This window comes from Macaca fascicularis, chromosome 2 (assembly GCF_037993035.2).
Source record: "Macaca fascicularis isolate 582-1 chromosome 2, T2T-MFA8v1.1".
NCBI classification, from domain to species: Eukaryota; Metazoa; Chordata; class Mammalia; order Primates; family Cercopithecidae; genus Macaca; species Macaca fascicularis.
The window spans coordinates 16,388,694-16,414,923 of NC_088376.1; the positions used below are offsets into that span (position 1 = coordinate 16,388,694).

Sequence of the window (26,230 nt, forward strand, 5' to 3'; positions counted from 1 at the left end):
AGAAGAGAGGTGGGGTTGAAGGATTTCTACAAGACTCAGAAACCACGAACAATTGGGTAAAAAAGTTTAATGGATTATATTACACCACAATTAAGAATTCATTTTTAATATGATATAATAGACAAAGATGACAATTGGCTTACAGAAAGGGAGATTTTTATATCATCAAAAAAGTAACAGAAATAATATCTAAAGTAAATCCAATAGAAAAATACACAAAGTATATTCAAGGGGAAATTGAAATGGCTAACATTGCTCAACTTCGCTGGATACCAAAATAAAACAAGACGGAGGGGTGCGGTGGCTCATGCTTGTAATCCCAACACTTTGAGAGGCTGAGGTGGAGGGATCACCTGAGGTCAGGAGTTCGAGACCAGCCTGGCCAACACAGTGAAATGCCATCTCTATTAAAAATATAAAACTTAGCCGGATGTAGTGGTGCTTGTCTGTAATTGCAGCTACTAGGGAGGCTGAGGCAGGAGAATTGCTAGAACCCAGGAGGTGGAGGCTGCAGTGAGCCAAGATGGCACCACTGCACTCCAGCCTGGGTGACAAAGTGAGATTCTGTCTCAAAAAAATAAAATAAAAAATAATAAAGTAAAACAAGACACAACTTAAAAGCCAAGAATATTGGGCGGGGTGCAGTGGCTCACGCCTGTAATCCCAACACTTTGGGAGGCTGAGGCGGCGGATCACAAGATCAGGAGATTGAGACCATGCTGGCTAACATAGTGAAACCCCATCTTTACTAAAAATACAAAAAATGAGCTGCACGTGGCGGCACGTGCCTATAGTCCCAGCTACTCAGGAGGCTGAAGCAAGAGAATTGCTTGAACCCGGGAGGCAGAGGTTGCAGTGAGCCAAGATCGTGCCACTGCACTCCAGCCTGGCAACAGAGTGAGACTCTGTCTTAGGAAAAAAAAAAAAAAAAAGGCCCAAAACATTAAAGAGGCAGACAATACCAAGTTTGAGTGTCTAGAGAGCAGTATGCCAATACTTCTGGACGTCACATATACCCCATGACTTATTTAGCCCGTTCCTGGGTAAATGCTCCAGAGAAATTTGCTCACAGTCCATAAAGGGACAAGTCTACAGATGCTACATTCATTTCAGATTAATGTGGTAGTAAGACAATTGGAGGCATCTGAGCATTTACTGCTCAGGGAATGGATAATACTATGGAATAGATACAACCTGTGGAATACTTTCCAGCAGTTAGGCCCCTATGAACTAGATGTGCGTGTGCATCATGGGTAGATCTTAAAAATTAGTGTTGGGGGTGGGGGGCAAGGGGAGGGAGAGCATTAGGACAAATACCTAATGCATGCAGGACTTAAAACCTAGTTGACAGGTTGATAGGGTACTGCAAACTACCATGGCACATGTGTACCTATGTAACAAACCTGCACGTTCTGCACATGTACCCCATAACTTAAAATAATAAAAACATTAGTGTTGAGTGAAAGCAGCAGCAGATTAAGATCTATGGCGTGACACCATGTCTGTATGATTTTATAAAGATGCCAACCCAACCTATCCAAGGATACTTATTAAGTCCATCAAAGTGGATGTCTGTGGGGAGAAACATAAGTGGGAATTGAATTGTAAAAAATAAAACAGGCTGATGACGATAAGCACCATGAAACAAGGACTATAATTTACTCAATTTTATGCACCTATAATAATTCTAGCTATCCTTTTCTTTGGTCTAAAACATGGCCTGCATTGTTTTAGAGGCTCAGCCATACACTTGCAAATAACTGCGCATGTATCTGTCGCTCTGCAAGGCTGTCAGGGGCTCTCGGGCAGCCCACGTTTTCTTGTCTGTTGTTCTCTTGAGACCTGACACATAGCAGGTGTTCAATAGTTTTGTTGAAAGAAAACGCAGGACATTTTTGGAAACCAGTTTATACATTCCTCCAAAGCTTAGAAAAATGCAGAAGAATGTGATGCCTGGAAACAAGATTTTCTAGTTCTCCAACCGATATCTTGAAGGCTCAAACTTGAAAAGCACATACTGTTTTTTGTCCCTGTTTTCTGACTCCCCTTTCTTGTCTTCTCCTTTTCATCCCTAGTGCTTAACAGTTGTCTTCCCCATCTGGGCAAGGGAGTCAGGTGACAGCAGAATTAATATGCAATCCTTCCTGGTAATGTAAGGGAAGGGGCAGGGGTTTGCCTATCACAGCAATAATCTAGCAAAAGCAGCCAGTACCACATGCTACTCCCTGCTGGAGGCCCTCCAGGTCCACACTGCCCTCAGGATAAAGTCTCCACCTGACACTCGTGTCCTTCCAGACTTGCTTCGGGCTCCAGACTTGGCTGTCGCCCCTCTAACATGATCTGCTTCTCTAACAAAGGGTGCCGACGTGGACACTCATTAATTTTTTAAATTCAATAAGAAATCATTTTAAATAATGTAAGTTAAAACTAGTAAGTAATTTTAAATGCTTTCTAGCACCTGTCTCCAAAGGTGGCAGTTTGTTGAGGACACCAGGTCCACAGTGCTAGGGTCTGCTGTTCCCTGCTGTGCTGTAAGTGACAACCCCTTTTGTCTCACTTTCCCAAATCCACCTGTTGTTTTGCAGAGAAAGACCTCTGTGCCAGGGTGAACAAGTCAGAAAGAGGCCTTAGCATGAGCCCCTGTTCTAGAACTTCCTACTTTGTCCCTCCAAATCCACTGTTCTCCCTTTTCCACCTTGCTCCCTGTCCTGGAGGCTGACCTCCAGGGACAGCCTTGGCAGCCCTCCTTGCCCTCTGTTCTTGACTGGGTTTGGCCAGGGAAGAGAGGCCCCCTCAGTGCTGACCACACACCGCGGTGCTCTGCAGAGCTACATGACCGCCGATGCCCAGGTCCACCTGAACCAATTCAATCCTTGCCCTACTTGCCCTCTGTTCCTGATCGGTTTTGGCCAGTGAAGAGACAAGAAAGAGGACTGTCCTGTTTCACTGTGCAGTCTGTTCCCTCCCAGGACCTTGAATGATACCACCCACTGGTATGTCCAGTTCTCAGGAACACCCTGTGTCTTCCGGGCAGTTTTATTTCTTGGTTGTTCTCGTCCTTTCCTGAAACTCAGCATTGGTTAAAGGCCAGCCTGATTCCCTAAATGTTCTCAGGAAACAGGATGGGATGGTTCAGGGCAAGTCTACAAATGGCTCTACTTTCCATACAGGGATCAGCTTTGCAAACCAGGTGCCTTAGGAAACCTCAGGGGAACTCCCCCTTAGCACTTCCCCTCTGGGGGCTACTTGCCTTTCACGTGTATGTGCATAGGAAGACCATCCTAATGACTCTCCCCTGAACAGAGAACACACACTCCTGGTGACCAGTGCTTTCTAACCTTAGCCAGAGAAGAGTTTGGTGTAAGTTTTGATTAACTGTCTTATGCAGTCCTCCCCAGCATTCTAGACATTCTGTCGATTCGTCTTCAATGACACTTGTGATTCCTCCAATTTACCACCCTGTGCCCCACTCTTGTGCCTCTGCCCAAGTCCTGACTGTGCTGTAACACCCCTTCCCACTTTCGTTGGGGCAGCTTCTGCTTTTCCCAGCTGGGAGGTCTGCCTCCTGCAGACAGTCTTCCCTGACCTAAATGAAGTCTAAATTAAACCCTCATCATAGCTGCTTCTCCCACTGTGTTGTAATGACCTGATTGTCTGTCACCCCCATTGAGACGAGAGAAAGTAAAAATTAGCCTGGACTATTAAAATCTTCCTTGGCCATTCATCAGGCTGGAATAAAAGAGAAAACCAGATTCAAAGTGAACAATAAATAATATTTCTCGCAAGGGGCATGCTGTAGTGGTAAAGGGTCACAAAAACCCCCTTCTTGGAGTGAGTAGTGTCTTCTGACTCACTGAGAAAACTTTCTTCTCTAGAATCCTAGACTATCAGAAACATCGCTGTTTGAAATGATGTTAGAGTGAAATATCTCACCCTTGCCTGGAGGATCTAAGTCACTGAGAGAGAAGCAGCCTTGATTTAAACCCTAGGGAGAGAGCTTTGGAGGAGGGGTTTCTGGACACAGTAGCCCACAGCTATGGATAATAGTCTTATTGCTTCCCAGCAAACACTTCATAGTGTTCCATTTGTTCCATTTGTTCCCAGCAAACTGCTTCATAGTCCAGAACTTAGGATGATACCTTTACATTTAGACGTATCTTGCTTTGAGTCTGTCAAAATACATTTTGCTTAAATTCCACTCTTCCCCATGCCCCATACTGTAATTCTTTTCTTTTCCTTTGTTTGGGGAGATACCCTATGGTTCTGCTGGTGTGTGGTCTTTGCAATGTGTCAATGAACATCACTTTGTAGGCTTTGTCAGAGTAGGCTTTGTTCCTGGTGGTCCTGGGTTGGTTGAGTGAGGACAGCAATTCATCATAGCACCTAAAACGCAGGATAAAAGAGAGAAGCAATTTCCATTAAATGGGTGAGTAAATGAATGAGTGAGTAATGTTTCCCCCTAGATGGACTTGTATGAGCCAGGAAGTGCACCTAGGACCTAGCCAACTTGGGCAGTTTAAACTGGGAATCTGGAGTCAGAGCTGGGTTTGAACCCTAACCTGCCATTTATTAATCATGTGAGCAAAATGAATGTCTTACTTCTGTGAGCCTCAGTGTCCTCATCTCAAAATGAAGATGATATTTTATGAGCATAATAATCTTTCTTCTGCAGGGTTGCTATAATTGTCAGAAAAAAATTGTCCAAAAGTCGGGATTGGATAAAAGAGATTACTGGGTGTTATTTCAATTGAGTGGGGCCATTGTCCTGGGGACCCTCTGGGGATATCTGATTCCACAGGGGTGTGCACATTTCACTGACTTGCCATTGGCTAGGCTTTTTTTTTTTTACACTTGATATCAGCCAAAAGGCTGAGAAGCAGTGACTAGCCTTTTAAAAAATACAACTAACAGTAGAAATTAAGTTATAGAAAATTGATGGTAACAATTCCTGCTCATAGCAATGCCAATTAATTTTCTCTGGTCAAGAATATAAATCTCTGTAATTCAAATTCTTATGTGCACCAGTTTTTACATCTAACTGGATTCCCTATTAATTAATGAGTTGAATAAAACCCATAGCATGGGTTCATTTCACATTTGCACGAGAGTCATGATTTTACCTTTTGAAATTTTAACTTAGCACAATGAAGATTAATAATAGATGTAAAACGCTTATTGTACTAGAGACCCTCAAGTCACACCTATGATTATTATTTTATTGATAGACTGAGATGCCAGACAGAATACACCAACAGATCAGCAAGAGTGTAGGGGTTAAAATAGAGCCCAGCCTTACAGAGTAGGCCAGGGAAGGGTTGGAGACTGGGAAGTTCTCTTGGGACGCATCCAGGTTGAATGAATGTTTGCCCCTCATCTTAGGCATCGCTGCTTGGTTGCAAGCACAAAACCCCACCTGAAACAATGAGGGAGCTTATGTCATAAAGCACAGGTTGATCAGCCAGGCTTCGGGAAGAGTGGACAGACAAGAGCACCCCCAGATGCCTTCACTCATCTCTCAACTCTGCCTGTTTATTAGTTTGATTCTCTGTCCTAGCACATTGACCTTGTCCACACAGCCAGGAACATGACTGCTAACGGCTCCAAGTCCCCTTCCCCAAGGCTGTTACCGCAGGTTAAGAACAGTCTTCTCTTCATTCCATTTCCAAAGATTTCCAGGAATGTCTCTAAGGGTTCTGGTTTGGAAAGCTGCACGTTTTGGAGTATTCAGCTGTGGCCATGGAAGAGAAAGGTACTTCCCATGTGAACCACAGTTTCAGGAAGAAGCGGAGAGTGCTGAGCAGAGAAGACAGAGTATTTTTTCTATTCCCTCTCAAAATTGGCTTGGAAATTGAAGTGTAACCTACCTAGAGCTGGCCAGATCCCATCGCAGTGCAGGAGTCAACGATGGTAAAGGGAGGAACAACCATCCAGAGGAGGGGTTGACAAACCGTGCCGAGGACAGCCCCGCGAGTTTGCACAGATGTTACAGAAATGCTTTTAGAGTGTGTTAGATAAATGATGGGTTCAAACACATGCATTGATTATATGGGAGTCAGCGTGCTGGCCTCCTTACGATCTCATTTCGCCCTCACGGAAGCCCACTGGTGTGGTGAGGTGATCGTCATGTGACAGTGAAGGAGACTGAGGCCCAGAGAGGTCATATAGCTATGAAGTAGCAGAACCAACTGGAGGCAGTCTGATCCTAAACACTAACTGGAATGGACCTTTGGTCTTTAGCCCATATTATGAGCCGAACATGACTCTGATCTTAGTTTTCTCTTTTATCTAGAGTGCTAACTCTGTCATGTCATTCTGTCTTGTTTTTTTTTTTTTTTTTTTTCTTTTGAGACGGAGTCTCGCTCTGTCGCCCAGGCTGGAGTGCAGTGGCCGCATCTCAGCTCACTGCAAGCTCCGCCTCCCGGATCTACGCCATTCTCCTGCCTCAGCCTCCTGAGTAGCTGGGACTACAGGCGCCCGCCACCTCACCCGGCTAGTTTTTTGTATTTTTTAGTAGAGACGGGGTTTCACCGTATTAGCCAGGCTGGTCTCGATCTCCTGACCCTGTGATCTGCCTGTCTCGGCCTCCCAAAGTGCTGGGATTACAGGCTTCATGTCATTCTGTCATGTCAGCATGACCATGCCACAGTGAAATTATGTGGAGAGAGCAGGGCTTTATACTTGTATAAAACCCAGGAAAATGAACGTTCATTTAGCACGTAGAGGAAGACAGCCTCAAATAGAATAAGCTGGTATGACTAAGAAAGAGGAAATGAAGGCTGACTTAGAAACATACAAAGATAACCACTGGACCATGAGACTCAGACTGGTTATCTTTGTGGCAAAGATCGTCTCCCTGTTATAGCTGAGGCCGCACCACTAGATAAAGTGAAAGGGGATTCGTTTTAGAAGAGGCTCTTATGAACATTTTGGCCCTGACCTAAGGCGAGGGAGTCAAATGACCTTTTTAAGTTTCGTTTTCAGGCCCGGTTTTGTGACAGCAGTAAAATGACTTTGACTGAGAGTTTAGAGAGTTTCAGCACAAAGCAGGATGCTCCCTAGGTCTCACTTCCCCAGGCTGTGGGCATGCCTTGGAAAAGGTGATCCCTGACATCTGGGCAAAGCAGAGGCAGCCATATTTTCTGAACCCCAAAGCAAAACTTATGAATGGCAAAGAATTTTTAAAAATGATTTTGAGGCCGGGTGTGGTGGCTCATGCCTGTAATCCCAGCACTCTGGGAGGCCAAGGCAGGTGGATCACCTGAGGTAGGGAGTTTGAGACTAGCCTAAAAAAACATGGAGAAACCCTGTCTCTACTAAAACTACAAAATTAGCTGGGAGTGGTGGCGCATGCCTGTAATTCCAGCTGCTCAAGAGGCTGAGGCAGGAGAATCACTTGAACCCAGGAGTCAGAGGTTGTGGTGAGCTGAGACTGTGCCATTGTACTCCAGCCTGGGTAACAGAGTGAGACCTTGTGTCAAAAAAAAAAAAAAAAAAAAGATTTTGATATTTTTATCTGAAAAGTCTCCCAAAACATAAATAATCACATTTATTGAAAAGAAAGAAAACAATCTGGGCCATGTTATCATCACTGACATAGGGGAATCAGGCTGGGGGAATGACTGGCAAGACAGGAAAGACTGATACCTTTGCCACATGCCACACCTGAGATTGCCACTGCAGCCCTTGTGCAAACTGTCCCTGGAGTTACAGTGATGCCCTCCAAAGAGCAGAGGGGAGATAGCTGATCAAGCTAACAGCAGAGAGGGACCAAGTGAAAACTAAAAGTTAGGCTCTCTTCAGGGGATTATTACTGTCTGGCTGATATAAACTTGTAAATTATGTCCCTCCTTTTTTCTCTTTTACACATCTTCAATCTTGTGTGTTCTTATGAATGCAAAATAGCTAAATAGATTTTAAATATCCATTTATACTAAAGTGTGAATGATTGCTCTGAGCCCATGAGTGGATAAATTGTATTTATCCAAGATATCTGAAAAAGAACTGTCTTAGTTGGATACTCTCCATTAATGGTGCAGATCTACCATAGCCAAAGGGGGAAAAACTCAGTAGGGACAGAAAAACCAATAGACGTGGGTCTACAAGGAAAATGCAGAAATAGGAGATTACAGCTAGATAGGGAAAGGGCAGAGTTCTCAGTATGAGCAGAATTGATGGGTAGCCAATTGGCAACAACAGCTATAAAGTGGGGAATTAAAATGACTAGAGGACCATATTTGGTATGTAACCATCAAATTGCTTGAAAAAGATCCAATGAAAGGGACAGATAAGGATACTGGAATTTGATTATGGGGTTTGCTAGTGACAGAATGAAGTATCTCCATCACTGCAATCCCAAGTTAATATAGAATAGTTGTGAAGTTCCCTTTCTAAATTGTAAATAAGCCTGATGCTGGGGGACAACCATCTGCTCAAATTCTGACTGACAATTCTCCCTTACTAGCAAGAAATCAACAGACTCAGCACTCACGTGGAATATTTTGTGAGTGGTTTTCATTCAAAGGGTGAGTCGCCAGTGGTGAGATACGCTGACGGGGAGTATACTTTGATGCTGAAGCCATTCCTCATTTCTTCCCTTTCATCGGGGGCAAAAAAAAAAAAATGCTACAAGGAAAAAAAAACCCCAAACACTCCCTCACACTTCATAGTACTTTACCATTTACTAAGTAATACAACTCAAGATACCTTATTAGAGCCTGACAACAGCACCACAAAGTGGGTGTCGCCATCTTCTTTTTCAGATGAAGACACCGAGGCCATAGCTGGGCATGGCTGCTCACACCTGTGGCACTTCAGGAGGCCGAAGTGAGAGGAATGCCTGAGCTCAGGAGTCTGAGACCAGCCTGGGCAACAGAGTGGGACCCAGTCTCTACAAAAAAATAAAACAAAATTAGCTGGGCATGGTGGTGCATACCTGTATAGTCCCAGCTACTCGGGAGGCTAAGGTGGGAGGACTGCTTGAGCCCAGGACGTTGAGACTGCCGTGAGTTGGGATTGTGCCAATGCACTCCCACTCCTGCCTGGGCAACAGAGTGAGACCCTGTCTCAAAAACAAAACAAAACAAAACAAAAACACTGAGGCTCAGAGAGGCAAGTTGTCCCATGACAAGGAAGAGGCACTAACTTACAGCTGTTCCATCTTCCATCTCCAGATGTTTGCTCGATGAAATTTGTGGTAAGCAGACTATTTGATATGGAAAGTAAAAACACAACAAAACAAAAATCCTTCTTCTGCCTGTCATTTGCTAATTCACTAACTCTCTTTATCTCTTTAACAATGAATGATGTTTGGCCTGGAGCGGTGGCTCACGCCTGTAATCCCAGCACTTTGGGAGACCAAAGCGGGCGGATCACGAGGTCAGGAGACAGAGACCATCCTGGCCAACATGGTGAAACCCTGTCTCTACTAAAAATACAAAAATTAGCTGGGTGTCGTGACTTGTGCTTGTAATCCCAGTTACTCGGGAGGCTAAGGCACAAGAATCCCCTGAACCCAGAAAGCGGAGGTTGCAGTGAGCCAAGATTTCGCACCACTGCACTCCAGTCTGGCGACAGAGCGATACTCCATCTTGAAAAAAAAAAATGATGTTCGTAAATGCTCATAGGGAGACTATTAGGACTTAAACACTGCCTATTGACATTGTAATAGTCATACTTACAGGGCTCTGCTGTGCACATAAATCAGGCATGATTTTAAAGTCAGACATAATTTACTGTATAATGTCTGCTAGTAAATTTGAGCATATGATGATCTCAAATGTGTCTTGTCAGAAAGCAAGCCATTCAGCTGCAAGAAACATGCGGTATCTATAAATAAAGGCTCCCACCTTTGCATCAAGATGAATCTCCATGATAATTTCCTTTCCTCTGACTTCTCTCCTATTGTGAGTGGGGAGCCTTCTGGGAAGAAGGGTAGAAGCTTGGCTTTAGTTCTCCAAGATTCACAACCACATACCATATTGAATGGAGTGCTCACAAAACTGAACTTTCTACCTGTCCAAAGATAACCCGTCAAGTTTTTTTTTTTTTTTTAATTTTATTTTTTTAAGTTCTGCATTCTCTGGAGTTGAAAGGGGGATCTTTTTGCTGCTTTTTGGTCTTTTGCTTTCTTTCTTCAATAATTTCAACCTATAAAAATTGACTTGAATATTAGGTTTGATCCAAAAAGAAATATCAACACCTGGCAACAGCTTCTTTCTGAAATTCTCTTTTCCAGGACTGGGAGTACAGAGATGTATTAGAGATTTTCTATAAGTGGTCTTTTCTCTTTTTAAACTTGGGGAAAGTCAATTCTTAAATCTGCAGATAAAAGCCTTAAGGTCCACTTCTCCCCCTGGCAATTTATATTTAAAACAACTTCAGATCCCACATAGGTTGGCTCATATTTAGATGCAGAGAATGGCTCATATTTAGAGGTTGAGAAACACTAAAGTGAAACACCCTCAATCACATCATTGTTCCCTTGCATTGGAGAGTTCAGAGAAATCAAGTCCTCTGGCAGATTGTAACAAAAAGTATGTTACAATTCTCAAATTTAAAATATTTCTTTGGACAGAAGTTTCTCTTTACAGGAACATTGAATTGTTTTTTTCCCCCTTTTATGTCTTTAGAATATTTTGTCCACTTTGGTAATCTTCCAATCTGGTTATTTGGGTTTACCTGCGGGGAAGTCAGAAGGACTAGTATTTTGCAAACCACTTAAAACCGCCATTGAAATGGCATCCAGTCAAGAACATTCTGCCTTGAAACTGGCAGCCCCAATTCTACCTCCAGCTCATAGTGTGACCTTGGGAGTCTCCTTTTTCTGAGTTTCATTTTCCTTCTCAGAAAAATGCTGAGATTAGATTAATCCTCCATTTCCAGCCCTCCACGGGGCATTTTGTCAGATGGCAAATCAGGAAGGGGAGATGTCATGGATGGTCATTAACGGTGGCTTTGCACTGCATTGATCACACTAACCACATGTCACTTCATCTCTGGACAGGGACTTCCTGCGGCTCTTTAAAAACCTGGGGTACTTGTTTTATGGCCTTTCAGGAGCCTCAATCTTAAAACACATGAATATCTAGATTGTTTCTTCCTTCAGCAGTAACATATCTGGTGTTTGTAGTACACTTTGAATTTATAAAGAATTTTCTGATTTGGTGTCTCGTTTAATCAAATGCTCATACTACTGTCACTTGAAGAAGGTGTATAGAAAAGACATCTGCACACCTACCCAAAAGCTCTTAGAACTATCACTGAAAATTCTCAGCAGGCATGCAGGTGGGCTGGCAGTCCGTCCCTCCCTCCCTCCCTCCCTCCCTCCCTCCCTCCTTCCTTCCCTCCTTCCCTCATTCCCTCCTTCCTTCCTTCCTTCCTTCCTTCCTTCCTTCCTTCCTTCCTTCTTTCCTTCCTTCCGATCCCTGACATAGGGAACTCATTCTCTAACATGAAGGCATACAGGACATTTGACCTCATATACCTTTTTCTTCTTTTTTAAACATTTGTTTTAGAAGTTTACATTTAATAAATTTCACTATTTTTTGGTGGACAGTCTATGAGTTTCGATGAGTGCCTGGAGGTCTTGTAACCACTGCCATAAGTAAGTTATAGGATAGTTCCATCACTCCACCCACCTTCAAAAAAATTTCTGTCTAGCTACCTCTTTGTAGTCAAACACTTGCTCCACTCTTAACTCTTGGCAATTACTAATCTCGTTTCTGTTCCTATAGTTTTGCCTTTCCCAGAATGTCATTATCAAGGAAATCATATAATGTGTGGTTGAGTCTGGCTTCTTTCACTGAACATAATGCATGTGAGATTCACTTGCAATGTTTCATGTAACAATAGTTTACTCTCATTTATTGCTGAGTATTCATTTATTGTATAAATGTACCATAGTTTGTTTACATTTTTAATTCATTCCCCAGTTGAGGGATCTTTGGGTTGCTTCTAGGTTTTGATGATTATGAATAAGGCATCAATAAACATTCACATACAGGTTTTTTTTGTACAAACATATGTTTTCATTATATTTGTATAAATATCTAGAAGTGGGGTAACTAGATCATATTGTTAAGTGTATGTTTAACTTTAAAACAAACTGTCAAACTGCTTTCCAAAGTGACTGTATTATTTTGCACTCTCACCAGCAATGTGTAAGAGTTCCAGTTACTCCACGTCCTCATCAGCACTTGGTATCCTCAGTTTTGGGGGGTGTGTGTGTGTGCGCGCGTAAGTAGTCTTGTTAATAGGTATGTAGTAGTATTTCATTGTAGTTTCACTTGTATTTCCCTAATGACTAGTAATGTTGAACATCTCTTGATGTGCTTTTTCGGACATCTGTATATCTTATTTGATGAAGTGAATGCTCACATTTTTTGTGATTAAAAAAATAAGGTTTTCTTCCTTCTGCATTTTGAGAGTTCTTTGAATATGCGGGAAACAAGTTCTTTGTCAAACATATGATTTGCAAATATTTTCCCCAGTCTTTGGTTTGCCTTTCATTTCCTTACCCATATCTTTTAAAATATTTTCAATATTTGTTTATTTTTTAGAGACAGGGTCTTGCTCTACTGCCTGGGCTGGAGTGCAGTGGCATGATCACAGTTCACTGCAGCCTTGAACTTCTGTGCTCAAGCAATACTCCAGCCTCAGCCTCTTGAGTAACTAGGACTACAGGCATGTGCCATCCACACCCAGCTAATTTTTTATTTAAAAACCTTTTCTGGGCAGGTGTTATCTTGCCATGTAGCCCAAGCTGGTCTTGAAATCCCAGCTTCAAGTGATGTTCCTGTCTTGGCCTCCCAAAGTGCTGGGATTACAGGCATGAGTCACCATGCCTGGCCAAGGTCTGTTTGTTTTTTGCATATAGATGTTCAGTTCCATCACTGGTTGTAAAGATTATCCAGGTGTGCTCAATGTAATCACAAGGGTCCTTATGAAAAATGCAGGAGGGTCAGAGTCAGAGAAGGAGAGGTAATGACAGAACCAGAGACTGGAGTGATGTCCTTGCTGAAAGGGGCCAAGAACCAGGAACTGAGGAATGTAGGCAGCCTCTAGATGCTGGAAAAGGCAAGGAAGAGATTCTCCCCTAGAGCCTCCAGAAACAACATGTCTCTACTGATACCTTGATTTTACCATGTAAGACCCATTTTTGGGCTTCTGACTGCCAGAACTGTAAAATAATCAAGTTGTATTGTTTTATAATAACCACTATGTTTATGGTAATATTTTACAGTAGCTATAGGAAACCAATATAAAAAGCTGCATTGAATTGCCTTTACACTTCTGTCAAAATCAACTGACTATATTCACATGAAACTATTTCTAGATTCTTTATTCTGTTCCATATTTCTATGTGTCAATACTTTTTGCCTACACAACACTGATGTATATTTTTTTTCTTTTTTTGAGATGGAGTCTTGCTCTATTGCCTAGGCTGGAGTGCAGTGGTGTGATCTTGGCTCACTGCAACCTCTGCCTCCCAGGTTCAAGTGATTTTCCTGCCTCAGCCTCCCCAGTAGCTGGGACTACAGGTGCATGCCACTACGCCTGGCTAATTTTTGCATTTTTTGTAGAGGTGGGGTTTCGCCATGTTAAGCAGGCTGGTCTGGAACTCCTAACCTCAAGTGATCCACCCACCTCAGCCTCCCAAAGTGCTGGGATTACAGGCATGAGCCACTGCACCTGGCATATTTTTTTTTTTTTTTTTTTTTTTTAAAGACGGAGTCTCGCTGTCTCCCAGGCTGGAGTGCAGTGGTGCGATCTCAGCTCACTGCAAGCTCTGCCTCCCGGGTTCACGCCATTCTCCTGTCTCAGCATCCTGAATAGCTGGGACTACAGGCGCCCGCCACCATGCCTGGCTAATTTTTTGTATTTTTAGTAGAGACAGGGTTTCACCATGTTACCCAGGATGGTCTCGATCTCTTGACTTCACGATCCGCCCACCTCGGCCTCCCAAAGTGCTAGGGTTATAGGCGTGAGCCACCGCGCCCGGCCTGGCATATTTTTTTTTAACCTGTCTTGAATTCTCTTATTTTCACCACTTCATATCTTCAGGATATGAAAAGTTGGTCAGTGGTAGTGAGAAGGATCCCAAAACATAAGGATCAAAAAATGGCAAGTTTCAGGATAGACATCTGTATTAGTTTTTTTCAGAAAGAAAGAACTAAAATTGTATTTGTTTGTAGATTGCATGATCTGCTGTGTAGAAAATCACAGAGTCAACCAAAATACTACTGGAACTAATAAACACATTCAGTGTATTTGCAGAATACAGTATCAGCACCAAAAATTAGTTAAATTTCCATACATTAAACAATTTTAAAAGAAAATTGAGAAAACACTTCCATTTGCTAGAGAACTTACAGTAAGAAATACTTAGGAATAAACGTAAAAAGGCGATGTTTGTACCTTAAATTCTACAAACATTGATCAAAATTATTAAAAACATATATAAAATAGAGATACAATCCCTATTGATGGATTGGAAAAATTAATATTGTTAAATGATTATATAACCCAATGTGATATAGATTCAACACAATACCCATAAAAATCCCTATCAGTTTTTGATAAAGAAACAAAAAACAGGCTGGGAAAAGTGGCTCACGTCTGTTGGCCAGGTTGGTCTCAAACTCCTGACCTCAGGTGATCTATCCGTCTTGACCTCCCAAAGTGCCAGGATTACAGGCATGAGCCACCCTGCCCAGCCCAATCCTCTTAATATAAACACTTTAATGCAATTAATGCTTGAACTCAATGTCAAGTCAACTCAAACTCAAGTCAATGCTGAATTGACTCTAATGTCAATTAATGCTTGATGGTTTGCTATACTCATTGCATTTGGAATAAGTATCTCAAAAATGAATTTTCTGCTGTTTCGCAAGGAGTGACTTCTGACTGAAGACCTTGCTATGACATTTGTAAGATTTCTGTCCAATATGGATTCTCTGATGTCTAATGAGGTGTGAATGTGAAGTAAAGGCTTTGCCACAATTATCACACTTGTGAGGTTTCTCTCCTGTATGAATTCTCCTATGTTTAGCATAAGATGAAGCTTGACTGAAGACCTCGCCACAATCATCACATTTGTAAGGTTTCTCTCCAGTATGAGTTCGCTGATGAACTGCAAGGTTTGAACGATGTCTGAAAAATTTGCCACATTTATTACACTTGTAAGATCTCTCTCCATTATGGATTCTCCAGTGATTTGCAATGGTTGCAGTGTTACTGAAGACTTTGTGACAATCGTTACATTAGTAAAGTTTCCCTATACCATGGATTGTTTGATGGTGAATAAGTGTTGACTGCCCACTAAAGGCTTTGCCACACTCATTACACTTGTAAGGTTTCTCTCCAGTGTGAATTCTAGTATGCCGTGCCAGGTGTGAAGCACGCCTGAAAGCCTTGTCACAAACCTTACATTTGTATGGTTTGTCTCCAAAATGAATTCTCCTATGTCTTTCAAGGTTTGATTTGCGACTGAAAACTGTGTCACATTCTTCACATTTGTAAGGTTTCTCTCCAGTATGAATCCTCTTATGTGTTTCCAGGTGTGATTTGTGACTGAAAACTTTGTCACATTCTTCACATTTGTAAGGTTTCTCTCCAGTATGAAGTCTACGATGGCATACAAGGGATGACGTCTGACTGAAGGTCTTGCCACACTCATTACACTGGTAAGGTTTCCCTCCAGTATGAATTTGCTGATGAACTGCAAGATTTGAATGATGTCTGACAAATTTGCCACATTTATTACACTTGTAAGATCTCTCTTTATTATGAATTTTCCAATTATTTGCAATGGTTGTAGTGTTACTGAAGACTTTGTGACAATCATTACGTTTGTAAAGTTTCCCTATACCACGGATTGCTTGATGGTGAATAAGTGTTGACTGCCCACTAAAGGCTTTGCCACACTGATTACACTTGTAAGATTTCTCTCCAGTATGAATTCTCTTATGTGTTTCAAGGTGTGATTTGCGACCAAAAACTTTGTCACATTCTTCACATTTGTAAGGTTTCTCTCCAGTATGAAGTCTATGATGACGTGCAAGGGTTGCTTGTTGATTAAAAACCTTGCCACATTCATTACACTTGTAAGGTTTCTCTCCAGTATGAATTGCCTGATGAATTACAAGGGCTGAATTGTGACGGAAGGTCTTACCACACTCATTACACTTGTAAGGTTTCTCTCCAATATGAAGTCTGCGATGGCATACAAGGGATGACGTCTGAGTGAAGGTCTTGCCACACTCATGACACTTGTAAGTTTTCTCTCCAGTATGAGTTCGCTAATGAACTGCAAGATATGAACAACGTCTAAAAAATTTGCCACATTTATTACACTTGTAAGATCTCTCTTCATTATGGATTCTCCAATGATCTGCAATGGTTGTAGCATTACTGAAGACTTTGTGACAATCATTACATTTATAAAGTTTCCCTACACCATGGATTGCTTGATGGTGAATAAGTGTTGACTGCCCACTAAAGGCTTTGCCACGCTCATTACACTTGTAAGGTTTCTCTCCAGTGTGAATTCTAGTATGTTGTACCAGGTGTGAATCACACCTGAAAGCCTTGTCACAAATCCTCCATTTGTATAGTTTCTCTCCAGTATGAATTCTCTTATGTCTTTTAGGATTTGATTTGTGACCAAAAATTTTGTCACATTCTTCACATTTGTAAGGTTTCTCTCCAGTATGAAGTCGATGATGACTTGCAAGGTTTGACTGTTGATTAAAAACCTTGCCACATTCATTACACTTGTAAGGTTTCTTGCCAGTGTGACATCTATGATGGCATGCAAGGTATCACTTCTGATTAAAGACCTTGCCACATACATCACATTTATATTGTTTCCCTCCTAAATGAATTATCTGATGTTTCCTTACGAGTGAGCTACAATTAAAGGCTCTGACACTCTCATTATATTGGAAACATTTTTCTCTCATGTGTACTCCCTGTTTTTGTGTGAGTACTGACGAATGGAGGAAATTATTTTCATAGTTATTAGAAATATGGATTTTGGGACTAGAAGAAATTCTTTGGGACGTTGGAACCGAGGAAGTATCGTTGATAGACTTCTCAACTTGATTACCAACTTTCCCTTTGGTCTGAAATATGTGGAGTTCAGGAAGATGTGAACGAAAGCTTCATCCAAGCTGATCTTTAATAGGCTTGTTTCCAGCATGCCTTCGATCATATCTGTCTGTGCTATTTCTTTCATCTTCTTGCCACTGAAACTCAAAGTCATGAATATCTTTCCCAATTTCCTGGAAGCAAAAATCTCCAATGTGATGACTTTCATGTCTTTCCAATGTCCCCGTGTGGAACACTTCTGTGTTGCCTTGCCCTGTTGACGAGAACTTCTTCATCACGCATTTGGAAGAGATATCCACAGAATGCAGGCTCCTGTAGTTCTCCAACATCACGGCCCTGTATAAAGCCCTCTGTACAGGGTCCAGGCATTTCCACTCCTCCAAAGAGAATTCTATAGCCACATCCCTAAAAGTCAAGTGTCCCTGAGGAAGAGCCATGCCTGGCTCCTTTTCTTTCCTCTTCTGAGCTGCTTCCTCACGTAACATGAGTCTTTAGAAATCAATAGCGGTGCAATGTGACCTTCACTGAGGCGATCCGCTTCCGGGTCTGTATTAGTTATCTGTTGTCGAGAAACAAATTATCACAAACTTCGTGGCTTAAGGCAACAAACACTGATTATCTCACAGTCACTGTGGGTCAGGGGTCTGGAGGCAGTTCAGCTGGGTGTTCCTGGCTCAGTGTCTCTCATGGGTTGTAGTCAAGCTGTGGGTCATGGCTGCAGTCATCTCAAGGCTTGACTGGTGACAACCCACATCCAAGGTCACTCACATGGCCATTAGCAGGTGTCAGGAAATCTGCTTATAAGGTGACTGACACAATGACTGGCACACCTTCATGCCTCCTGCCTGGGCTATCCATTGATGGCCTGAGTATCCTTACGTCATGGCAGCTGGCTTTCCTAGAGTGACTGATGATAGAGAGAAAGCCAGGGGGAGAGAGAAAGAGAGAGAGAGCGAGAGTGAACACTCACCTCTTTATAACCTGATCTTGGATATGATATATCATGACTTCTGCCATATTGTATTCATTAGAATTGAGTCATTAAATTCATCCCACACTCAAGAGGGGAGGAATTAAGCTTCACCTCTAAAGAAGAAGAATCTATAGGCATAGCTTTGAAATCACTACAGTCTGCCCTCTGGCCACAAATTTTTTTATATTCCTCCCACATGTAGAACACACTCATCCTACTCCTCAGTGGCCCCCAGTGTCTCATCCCATTACTGCACTAGCTTCAAGTCCACAATCTCACCATCTGAGTCAGGTCTAGGTAGGAGAGGCTCCTCAGGTTAGTAAGTTTAGCTCCGTAAGTGCCGTTCCTCTGATCTGTGAAACTAAAGAGGGGTTATCTGCCCCTTCACACTCAAAACACGATGGTAAAGCAGACACAGGATAACTGGTCCAGATATTCTTGTTCAAAAAGGGGGAAACAGGAGGTGCAAAGCGGTCAGTGGTCCAAGGCAATTCTGAAAGCCAGTCAGGCAAATGTTGCAAGTTCCTTGATTAGGTCTCAAGGCCTGAGAATACTTCTCTGGGGTTCTTGGCTTCCCTCTCTGAACCCTTGGTTTTGCCCTCTTAATCATCCTTCCCTTACCACAAAAGGCAACATGTGTTTGCTCCATTTTCCTAAACCAAGTTTATAAATATTTTTTTCCTATGTTTTCCCCCAAAAATCTGATGGTTTTACATTTCACATTTTGGTTTTTGATCCATTTGGAGGTGACTTTTGCATAAAGCATGAAGTATAGGTCTTTCAATTTTTTGCTTATAAATGTCCGTCTTCTAGCACTGTTAGTTGAAATGTGGCAAAGTGACATTATTCCAGTTCCCAGACTAGGCTTCAGGATGCCCTTCCTGCTTCCTCTCTTTGGAACCCTCCCCATGCCATGAGAACAAGCCTGGGCTGGCCTATTAGAGGATGAGAGACCCTGTGGAGGAAGACAGCCCAGCCCGAACAAGGCCAGCCTAGTCCATCCAGCCAATGGTCCGACATGTTAGATCTAGCCAGAACCAGCATAGTAAACATTGATTCAGACTTTCTGGGGGTTAATTCTGCAGTACATGAGCCACATTTTTAAGTGTATGCAGCCTGACCCAGTCATTGGATCTTATTCTAAGGAAATAATTAATGGAAAAGGATATTTAAAGAACATTTCTCACAATAGTAAAAGCTTGAAATATGAGTGTGCATCACCAGTGGAATGATTAAATTAGGGTGCATATAGACAGTGGAATACTCTGAAACTGTTACAAATGGTGATATAGCTGTAAAGGAAATTGGCTATACTATATTCTTCAGTAAACGAGGTAAATTAGAAAGTATTATATGTTTTATAGTATGAACCTGTTTTTGAATAAAATAGTATACAACTATGTCTCTACATAGAAGAGGGTCTGGATGAAGGGAAGGAGATGTGTATATATATATAGTGTGTGTGTGTGTATACACATAAATATGGACATACATATATAAAAGTATATATATATATAAATTATTAGCAGTGGTTTAGAAATAATTTTTTAATTTTTAAATTTTTTTTTTTTTTTTGAGACAGGCTCTTGACAGGGTCTTGCTCTGTCACCCAGGCTGGAGTGTAGTGGCACAATCATAGCTCACTGCAGCCTCAAATTTCTGGGCTCAAGCAATCCTTCTGGCTCAGCCTCCTGAGTAGCTGGGATTACAGGTGCATGTGCCACTGTGCCTGGCTTATTTTAAAACTTTTTTTAGAGATGGAGTCTCTCCAGGTTGCCCAGGCTGGTCTGGAACTCTGGGCAATCCTCCCGTCTCAGCCTCCCACAGTGCTGGGATTATATGCATGAGCCACTGCACCTGGCCTTCAGTTTTTACTTTATAATTTTGAGTGCAAATCTTTGAAAGTGAGCATCTATTTAATAAAATAATAAAATAGGCCAGGCGTGGTGGCTCACGCCTGTAATCCCAGCACTTTGGGAGGCCAGGTGGGCAGATCACGAGGTCAGGAGACCTGATCTCATCCTGGGTAACACAGTGAAACCCCGTCTCTACTAAAAATACAAAAAATTAGCCGGGCATGGTGGCCGGCACCTGTAGTCCCAGCTATTCAGCAGGCTGAGGCAGGAGAATGGCGTGAACCTGGGAGGTGGAGCTTACAGTGAGCCGAGATCGCACCACTGCACTCCAGCCTGGCCGACAGAGTGAGACTCCGTCTCAAAAAAATAAACAAAAAGACATTATTTCCATTTTGGAAAAATATTAATATTTTTATATATATATATAGTCATATGGCAAAATTTCATATAACCCTTGTAGCTATTTGATTTCCTTGGATGTAACTCTCAGGGTAATTTTCTTTTTTTTTTTGATAAAGAGTCTTGCTCTGTCGCCCAGGCTGAAGTGCAATGGCAAGATCTTGTCTCACTGTAAGCTCCACCTCCCGGGTTCAGGTCATCCTGCCTCAGCCTTCCGAGTAGCTGGGACTACAGGCGCCCGCCACCACGCCCAGCTAATTTTTTGTATTTTTCGTAGAGAAGGGGTTTCACTGTGTTAGCCAGGATGGTCTTGATCTCCTGACCTCGTGATCCACCCGCTTTGGCCGCCCAAAGTGCTGGGATTACAGGCGTGAGCCACCACGACCAGCTCTCTCAGGGTAATCTTAATGGAGCTGTCTATTCACTGGATAGTGGACGGTCCATACCTTAATTCTGGTATTTTCTTCTTCCCATTGGATGGTAAGGCTGCATGTACACATCACAGCTGAAGTTCAGGCAGCAAGAACACTGGACTTGGAGTCAGAAGGCCTTGGTTCAGCATCAGCTCCTCCTCTTTGAGTTTCTGTTTCTTCCTCAGTAAAACTGGGCTTCATTTGTCATGCAATAAACATGTATTGAGTATGACTGTGTTCAGGCCCCGTGGCTGGGGGCTGGGGGCCCGAACATCTGTACTGCTTCTCTCAGAGTGGTAATGAGAGGATCAATTCCTAAATGCATAAAAATATAACAGGGAACGGAATTCCAGGCACTGAGTTGTGCTTTCTGCAGTTTCCTTAAGTAGAGGAAATGAAACTGGATTCATTACGAAGCAGTGTTATAATACAGTGGCTAAGAACTCAGGCTCAGTAACCAAATTGCCTAAGTTCAAATCCTGGCTCCACCAGAATTTGGAGGATGTTGCTGAACCTCTCTTCAATTCAGTTTCCTCTGCCTGTAAAATGGGAGTAAGAACTATAGATCTCCTCATGTGGTTGTTGTGAGGATTTAATGAGTCATTATGTGTAAAACTCTTAAAGCAGAGTGTAGCACATAGTGCTCAATATACATTAGCTGTTATTGTTATTATTTGGGATGTACAACACATCAGATCACATGTTTCTAACACAGATATGACCAAGTTGATATCAGAGAGTGATCTGGTTGTGATAATTTTCTCTCTACTTGTGGACAAGCTTCATTCCTGTCATCTAGCCAATGAAGTCAATGTCCATTCACTTACTTGCTGGTCCATGAACATCCTCCCAAGGCTTTCTAGCTAGAGGAGGGAGCCTCAGAAGCAACTACTGGAAACTCCAGACCAGCCCCCCAGGCCCATGTGGAGAAGATGGGGTAGTCAGCTCCCTACTAGGAACTACTGATTCTGTCCATTATTTCAAGAGGTATAATGTGTTTATCTTATTTCTCTAATCATGCATATCTTCATTCCCAAAATCTTTACATGGTCTGTCATGGCTGTTAGATTTACAGTCATTCTATTTACGTTTAAAATTGTTTTTCTTTCTTTCTTTTTCTTAAGACGGAGTCTGGCTCTGTCGCCCAGGCTGGAGTGCAGTGACATGATCTCGGCTCACTGCAAGCTCCGCTTCCCAGGTTCACGCCATTCCCCTGACTCAGCCTCCCGAGTAACTGGGACTACAGGCACCCATGATCACGCCCGGCTAATTTTTCTATTTTTAGTAGAGATGGGGTTTCACTGTGTTAGCCAGGATGATCTCGATCTCCTGACCTTGTGATCCGCCCGCCTTGGCCTCCCAAAGTGCTGGGATTATAGGTGTGAGCCACCGCGCCCAGCCTAAAATTTTTTCTAAATGATTTATGCAATCTGGGTAAATTAAGGAAATGGTCCTTATATTGAGCATTTGTGTTTAGCCAATATTTTTTATTAAAAAATTTTTTTTTGAGATGGAGTCTTGCTCTTTTGCCCAGGCTGGAGTACAATGGTGTGATCTTGGCTCACTGCAACTTCTACCTTCTGGGATCAAGCAATTCTCCTGCCTCAGCCTCCTGAGTAGCTGGGACTACAGGCATGTGTGACCACGCCCAGTAATTTCTGTAGTTTTAGTAGAGACAGGATTTTTACCATGTTGGCCAGGCTGGTCTTGAACTCCTGACCTCAAGTGATCTGCCCACCTTGGCCTCCCAAAGTGCTGGGATTGCAGGTGTGAGCCACTGGGCCTGGCCTAGCCAATATTTTTAATCATACAGAAAGTGCCTTTGCAAAATTATGACAGTAAAAAAAATCTGACATAGCTGATTCCATCTTGCTTCTAACCTGTAAGCTGTCCTCATTCATTCCTGGGCATAGGCCACAGCTAACTTGGGAGGAATTTAGTTCATAGTCTAACCCTAAAGCAAGGATTGTAATATTCCCTTTCCAAAACTATTCCCTCCTTGTTTGAACACCAAACTACCTTTGTAACAGGATTAAGAGAGGTCTGAACTTTGCTAAGATAAAGGCATAGTTAAATGATTACCTGCCATTTTTCCAGAGGTCACAAGATTTCTAACCTCTCCATCACTCCTATAGATAACACCACTATTGTAAAACTTAAGATTTGTGTTTGAGGTATTTTTCACACCCTGCATTCTGATGGACCAGTTGCCACCACCCAGTCTGGCTCATCAGGTCCTGTGGCCCTTACTCAGGAACTGACTCAGTACAAGAAGACAAACTTCAACTCTCTATAATTTCATCCCTGACCTAACCTATCAGCATTCCCCATTCCTTAGCCCTCTGTCCACCAAACTATCCTTAAAAGAAAACCTTAGGTGGGCCCGGTGCAGTGGCTCACGCCTATAATCCCAGCACTTTGGGAGGCCGAGGTGGGCGGATCACGAGGTCAGGAGATCAAGACCATCCTGGCAAACACGGTGAAATCCCATCTCTACTAAAAATACAAAAAAATTAGCTGGATGTGGTGGCAGGTGCCTGTAGTCCCAGCTACTCAGGAGGCTGAGGCAGGAAAATGACATGAACCCGGGAGGTGGAGCTTGCAGTGAGCTGAGATCATGCCTCTACACTCCAGTCTGGGCGACAGAGTGAGACTCCAGTCTCAAAAAAAACAAAAAAAACAAAAAAAAAAACAAAACCCAACCAAACAAACAAACAAAAAAACCAACAACAAAACAATAGGATCTGAATTTTCACGGAGATTGATGTGAGTAATAACACACTCCTGTCCTCCAGCTTGGCTGGCCCTACAATTGTTAAATTCTTCCTCTATTGCAAAACCTTCATTGGCTTTTCTGGGTAACAAGCAAGATGAACCCGCTGGGCATTACAATATGGATTTCAAATACTTTTTGCCAATTTATTATGTATTTTTCAAATTGTTTTTCAAACATAAAGACTTTTTCCTCTCCAAGGATAATTCTGCAGGTACCTTTTCCCTATTTGCTATACTAGGGTAGGTCAAGGAAAGCTTTCTGGAAGAAGTGACTTCTAGTCCATAATTCCACGGGTGAGAAACACAAACCAGGTGAAGAGAGCAGGGAATAGTGTTGCCAGCAGGGGGAACAGCATGTGCTTCATCTCTCTGTCATGATACAGCCTCTACTTTCAGCACATCTGCTCCACTCACCTGTTGCTACTGAGTTGGACATTTTTGATCCCATATGGCTGGCTTGCCCTGCCCCATCCTGGCCTTTACTATTCCTTTTAGCTTAGTTCCTTCCTCCCTTGAACTGATCTATCTCAAGGGTCTAATTTTTTAGTCCAAGGTGAGAATTTGTTGTGTTAGCTCATCCAGTCATAGGTTGGCTGCGTAAGGTGGAGTAATGGTGGCATAGCTTAGGTAATATGAAATAAAATGATGACACTTCTCCTCTTTTAGCAGGAGCTTAAGGTGTCTCCAATAAAAAGGCATGTTGTTTTGGTACGTAATGACTGACCTTTATAGTTCAGGATGCACCTACTTTCCCACCTTCAGTCTATATGTCAATGCAGGACTCAATGAACACTCATATATGATCAGTAAGTTAGCTTAGACAAAGCTATGCTGTGGTAAAAAATAATGCTAAACTCTCAATGGCTTCAAACAAACATTTTGTGCATGTTACTTGGCCAACACTAACTGGCTTAGGCTCTGCTGTATTCCACACCTTCTCACTCCGGGTCGCAAGCTTAAGGAGAGTCCTTATCTGGACATGCTGCTCTCCCCGTACAAGGAAAAGAGAAAGATGGTGGAACCACATGACGGCTCTTAAAGCTTATGTTTGGAAGGAGCATTCATTACTTCTGTTCACATTCCATTGCTCAGAGCAATTCCATGGCCAAGCCTGAGGTCCACGTGGAGGAAGGATACTCCTTCCATAGGAAGCGCCAGCAAATATTTTGAACAAATGAACATTCTTGCCTAGTTTATCACAGCCAGTATCATTTGTCCCATTTTGCAAGTGAGAAGACTAAGGCTAAAAAAGGTAATTTGATCAAAGTCATAGGTTAGAATTCAGCTTGAATGGCTTCAAAGTTGGTCCAGGCAATCTCTTTTTCAGATTTTTTTTTTTTCTTTAAACACTATGTAGGCGCCTGGAATTGTAATTTACTCAGGGACACAACCACTTGCCTTCGGCTCCAGAAACAACTCCATGAAAATCTCTAGAGCTAAACCACCCATGAAATCTTCCTGGAAGGATGTGAAGCTAGAAAGGGGTCAGGCTGGGGGAACTGTTCCTTTAAGAGCTGAGTCTTCCATTTAGTAATTTTTTAAAACTGTTGAAGTATTTATCTGCTTGATGGGTTTGTAGATCCTTTGGACGGAGATCACCTATCATCATCACCTTTTGTTTTGTGTGTGTGTGTGTGTGTGTGTGTGAGAGAGAGAGAGAGAGAGAGAGAGAGAGAGAGAGAGAGTCTGAGTTCCTCAAAGATTTTTTCTAGGTAATTTTTGATACTTCAGATTGTAATGGGTATCTATATTCACAAAAATTATTAGTGGGGTAGAAAGATATCTTCAGGTAGGAAGAGGGGCGCAGAAGTTACAGCCAACACAGAGAATCCTTCAATGTTTGTAAATATCTGTTAATTTCCCTTGCCTCCGGAGCAGTTTTCCCGGTTTCAGAGCCTCTGTTACCAGGTGCACGTGCAGTGTGATAACAATGGATAAGTTTTGACTTGCCAGGTTTATGCGTGTCATTCAGGGCAGGGGATCAGGGTTAGGCCAGTGAGTGACCTAGGACACTCAATTTAAGGAGGCACTCGCACAAACCTGAGAGTTCGCGCGCCTCACCCCAGCCCAGTCCTGTGTCTGTTAAGCATTTATCATAATCCTGCTTTATGAAAATGCGCGGCGAGCTTACCTGTGAGGATCACCTGCCACTCCCCTCCTCCGCCAGACAACGCGGAGGGCCTCCCTGCCCTGTGATTTTGCTCCGCCGGTGACAATTTCCAGGTTACTGTGTAGGAGCGTCTGGCGCAGGATCATGTGCGGAAGACCGAGGGAGGGAGTGCGCGTGTGAGCCTGTCAGGCCGGGCGGGTCCATATCCGGGTGGACCGGGTGGGTGGGGCTGCCCCTCCCTCCAGGTCCCGAGGTGGATAGGGGGTGGGGAGTGACGCGCAGAGATTCCCTTTCGCCCCTTCGGATCCAAGAGAGGGTGGCAGAAGGAATGCGTGGGTGACTCGGCGTGGATTTAGGGCGTGCCCACCTTGCAGATCGGCCTCCTAGAGTGTCCCCAGGGCCTAAGAGGCCGCAGGGACACGAAGGAAGAGAAGGAAGAACCCGAAGAGGGCTCGCTTAGCCGGCCACCCGCTCCGAACTTGCCCGGGAAACTAGTGCGGAGGGAGGGGCCGGGCCCTGGCCGCGGCGGGAGGAGGGGCGGCCGCAGCTGCATCCAGCCCCGTTGGCTTCCTTCCCAGCTCTCCTTCGCCGCCTC

At 43.0% G+C, this 26,230-nt stretch overlaps 1 protein-coding gene and 1 non-coding gene across 3 annotated transcripts; both read right to left on the reverse strand.

The window, feature by feature from the left end:
- Positions 1-1,636: 1,636 nt before the first annotated feature.
- On the reverse strand, positions 1,637-25,785 carry LOC102130813 (uncharacterized). Of its 2 annotated transcripts, XR_012430619.1 has the most exons (4): positions 25,657-25,785; positions 9,846-9,918; positions 8,704-8,887; positions 1,637-4,383 (listed from the first exon to the last, which is right to left on the reverse strand). It is a non-coding gene; the product is annotated as an uncharacterized protein (transcript). The 2 variants fall into 2 exon arrangements; XR_012430618.1 differs by lacking the exon at positions 9,846-9,918.
- ZNF860 (zinc finger protein 860) lies at positions 14,127-17,734 on the reverse strand. The gene is given in 1 exon segment (XM_074030853.1): positions 14,127-17,734. A coding segment is annotated over 1 exon segment (1,296 nt). The 5' UTR covers positions 17,595-17,734; the 3' UTR covers positions 14,127-16,298.
- Positions 25,786-26,230: the final 445 nt, after the last annotated feature.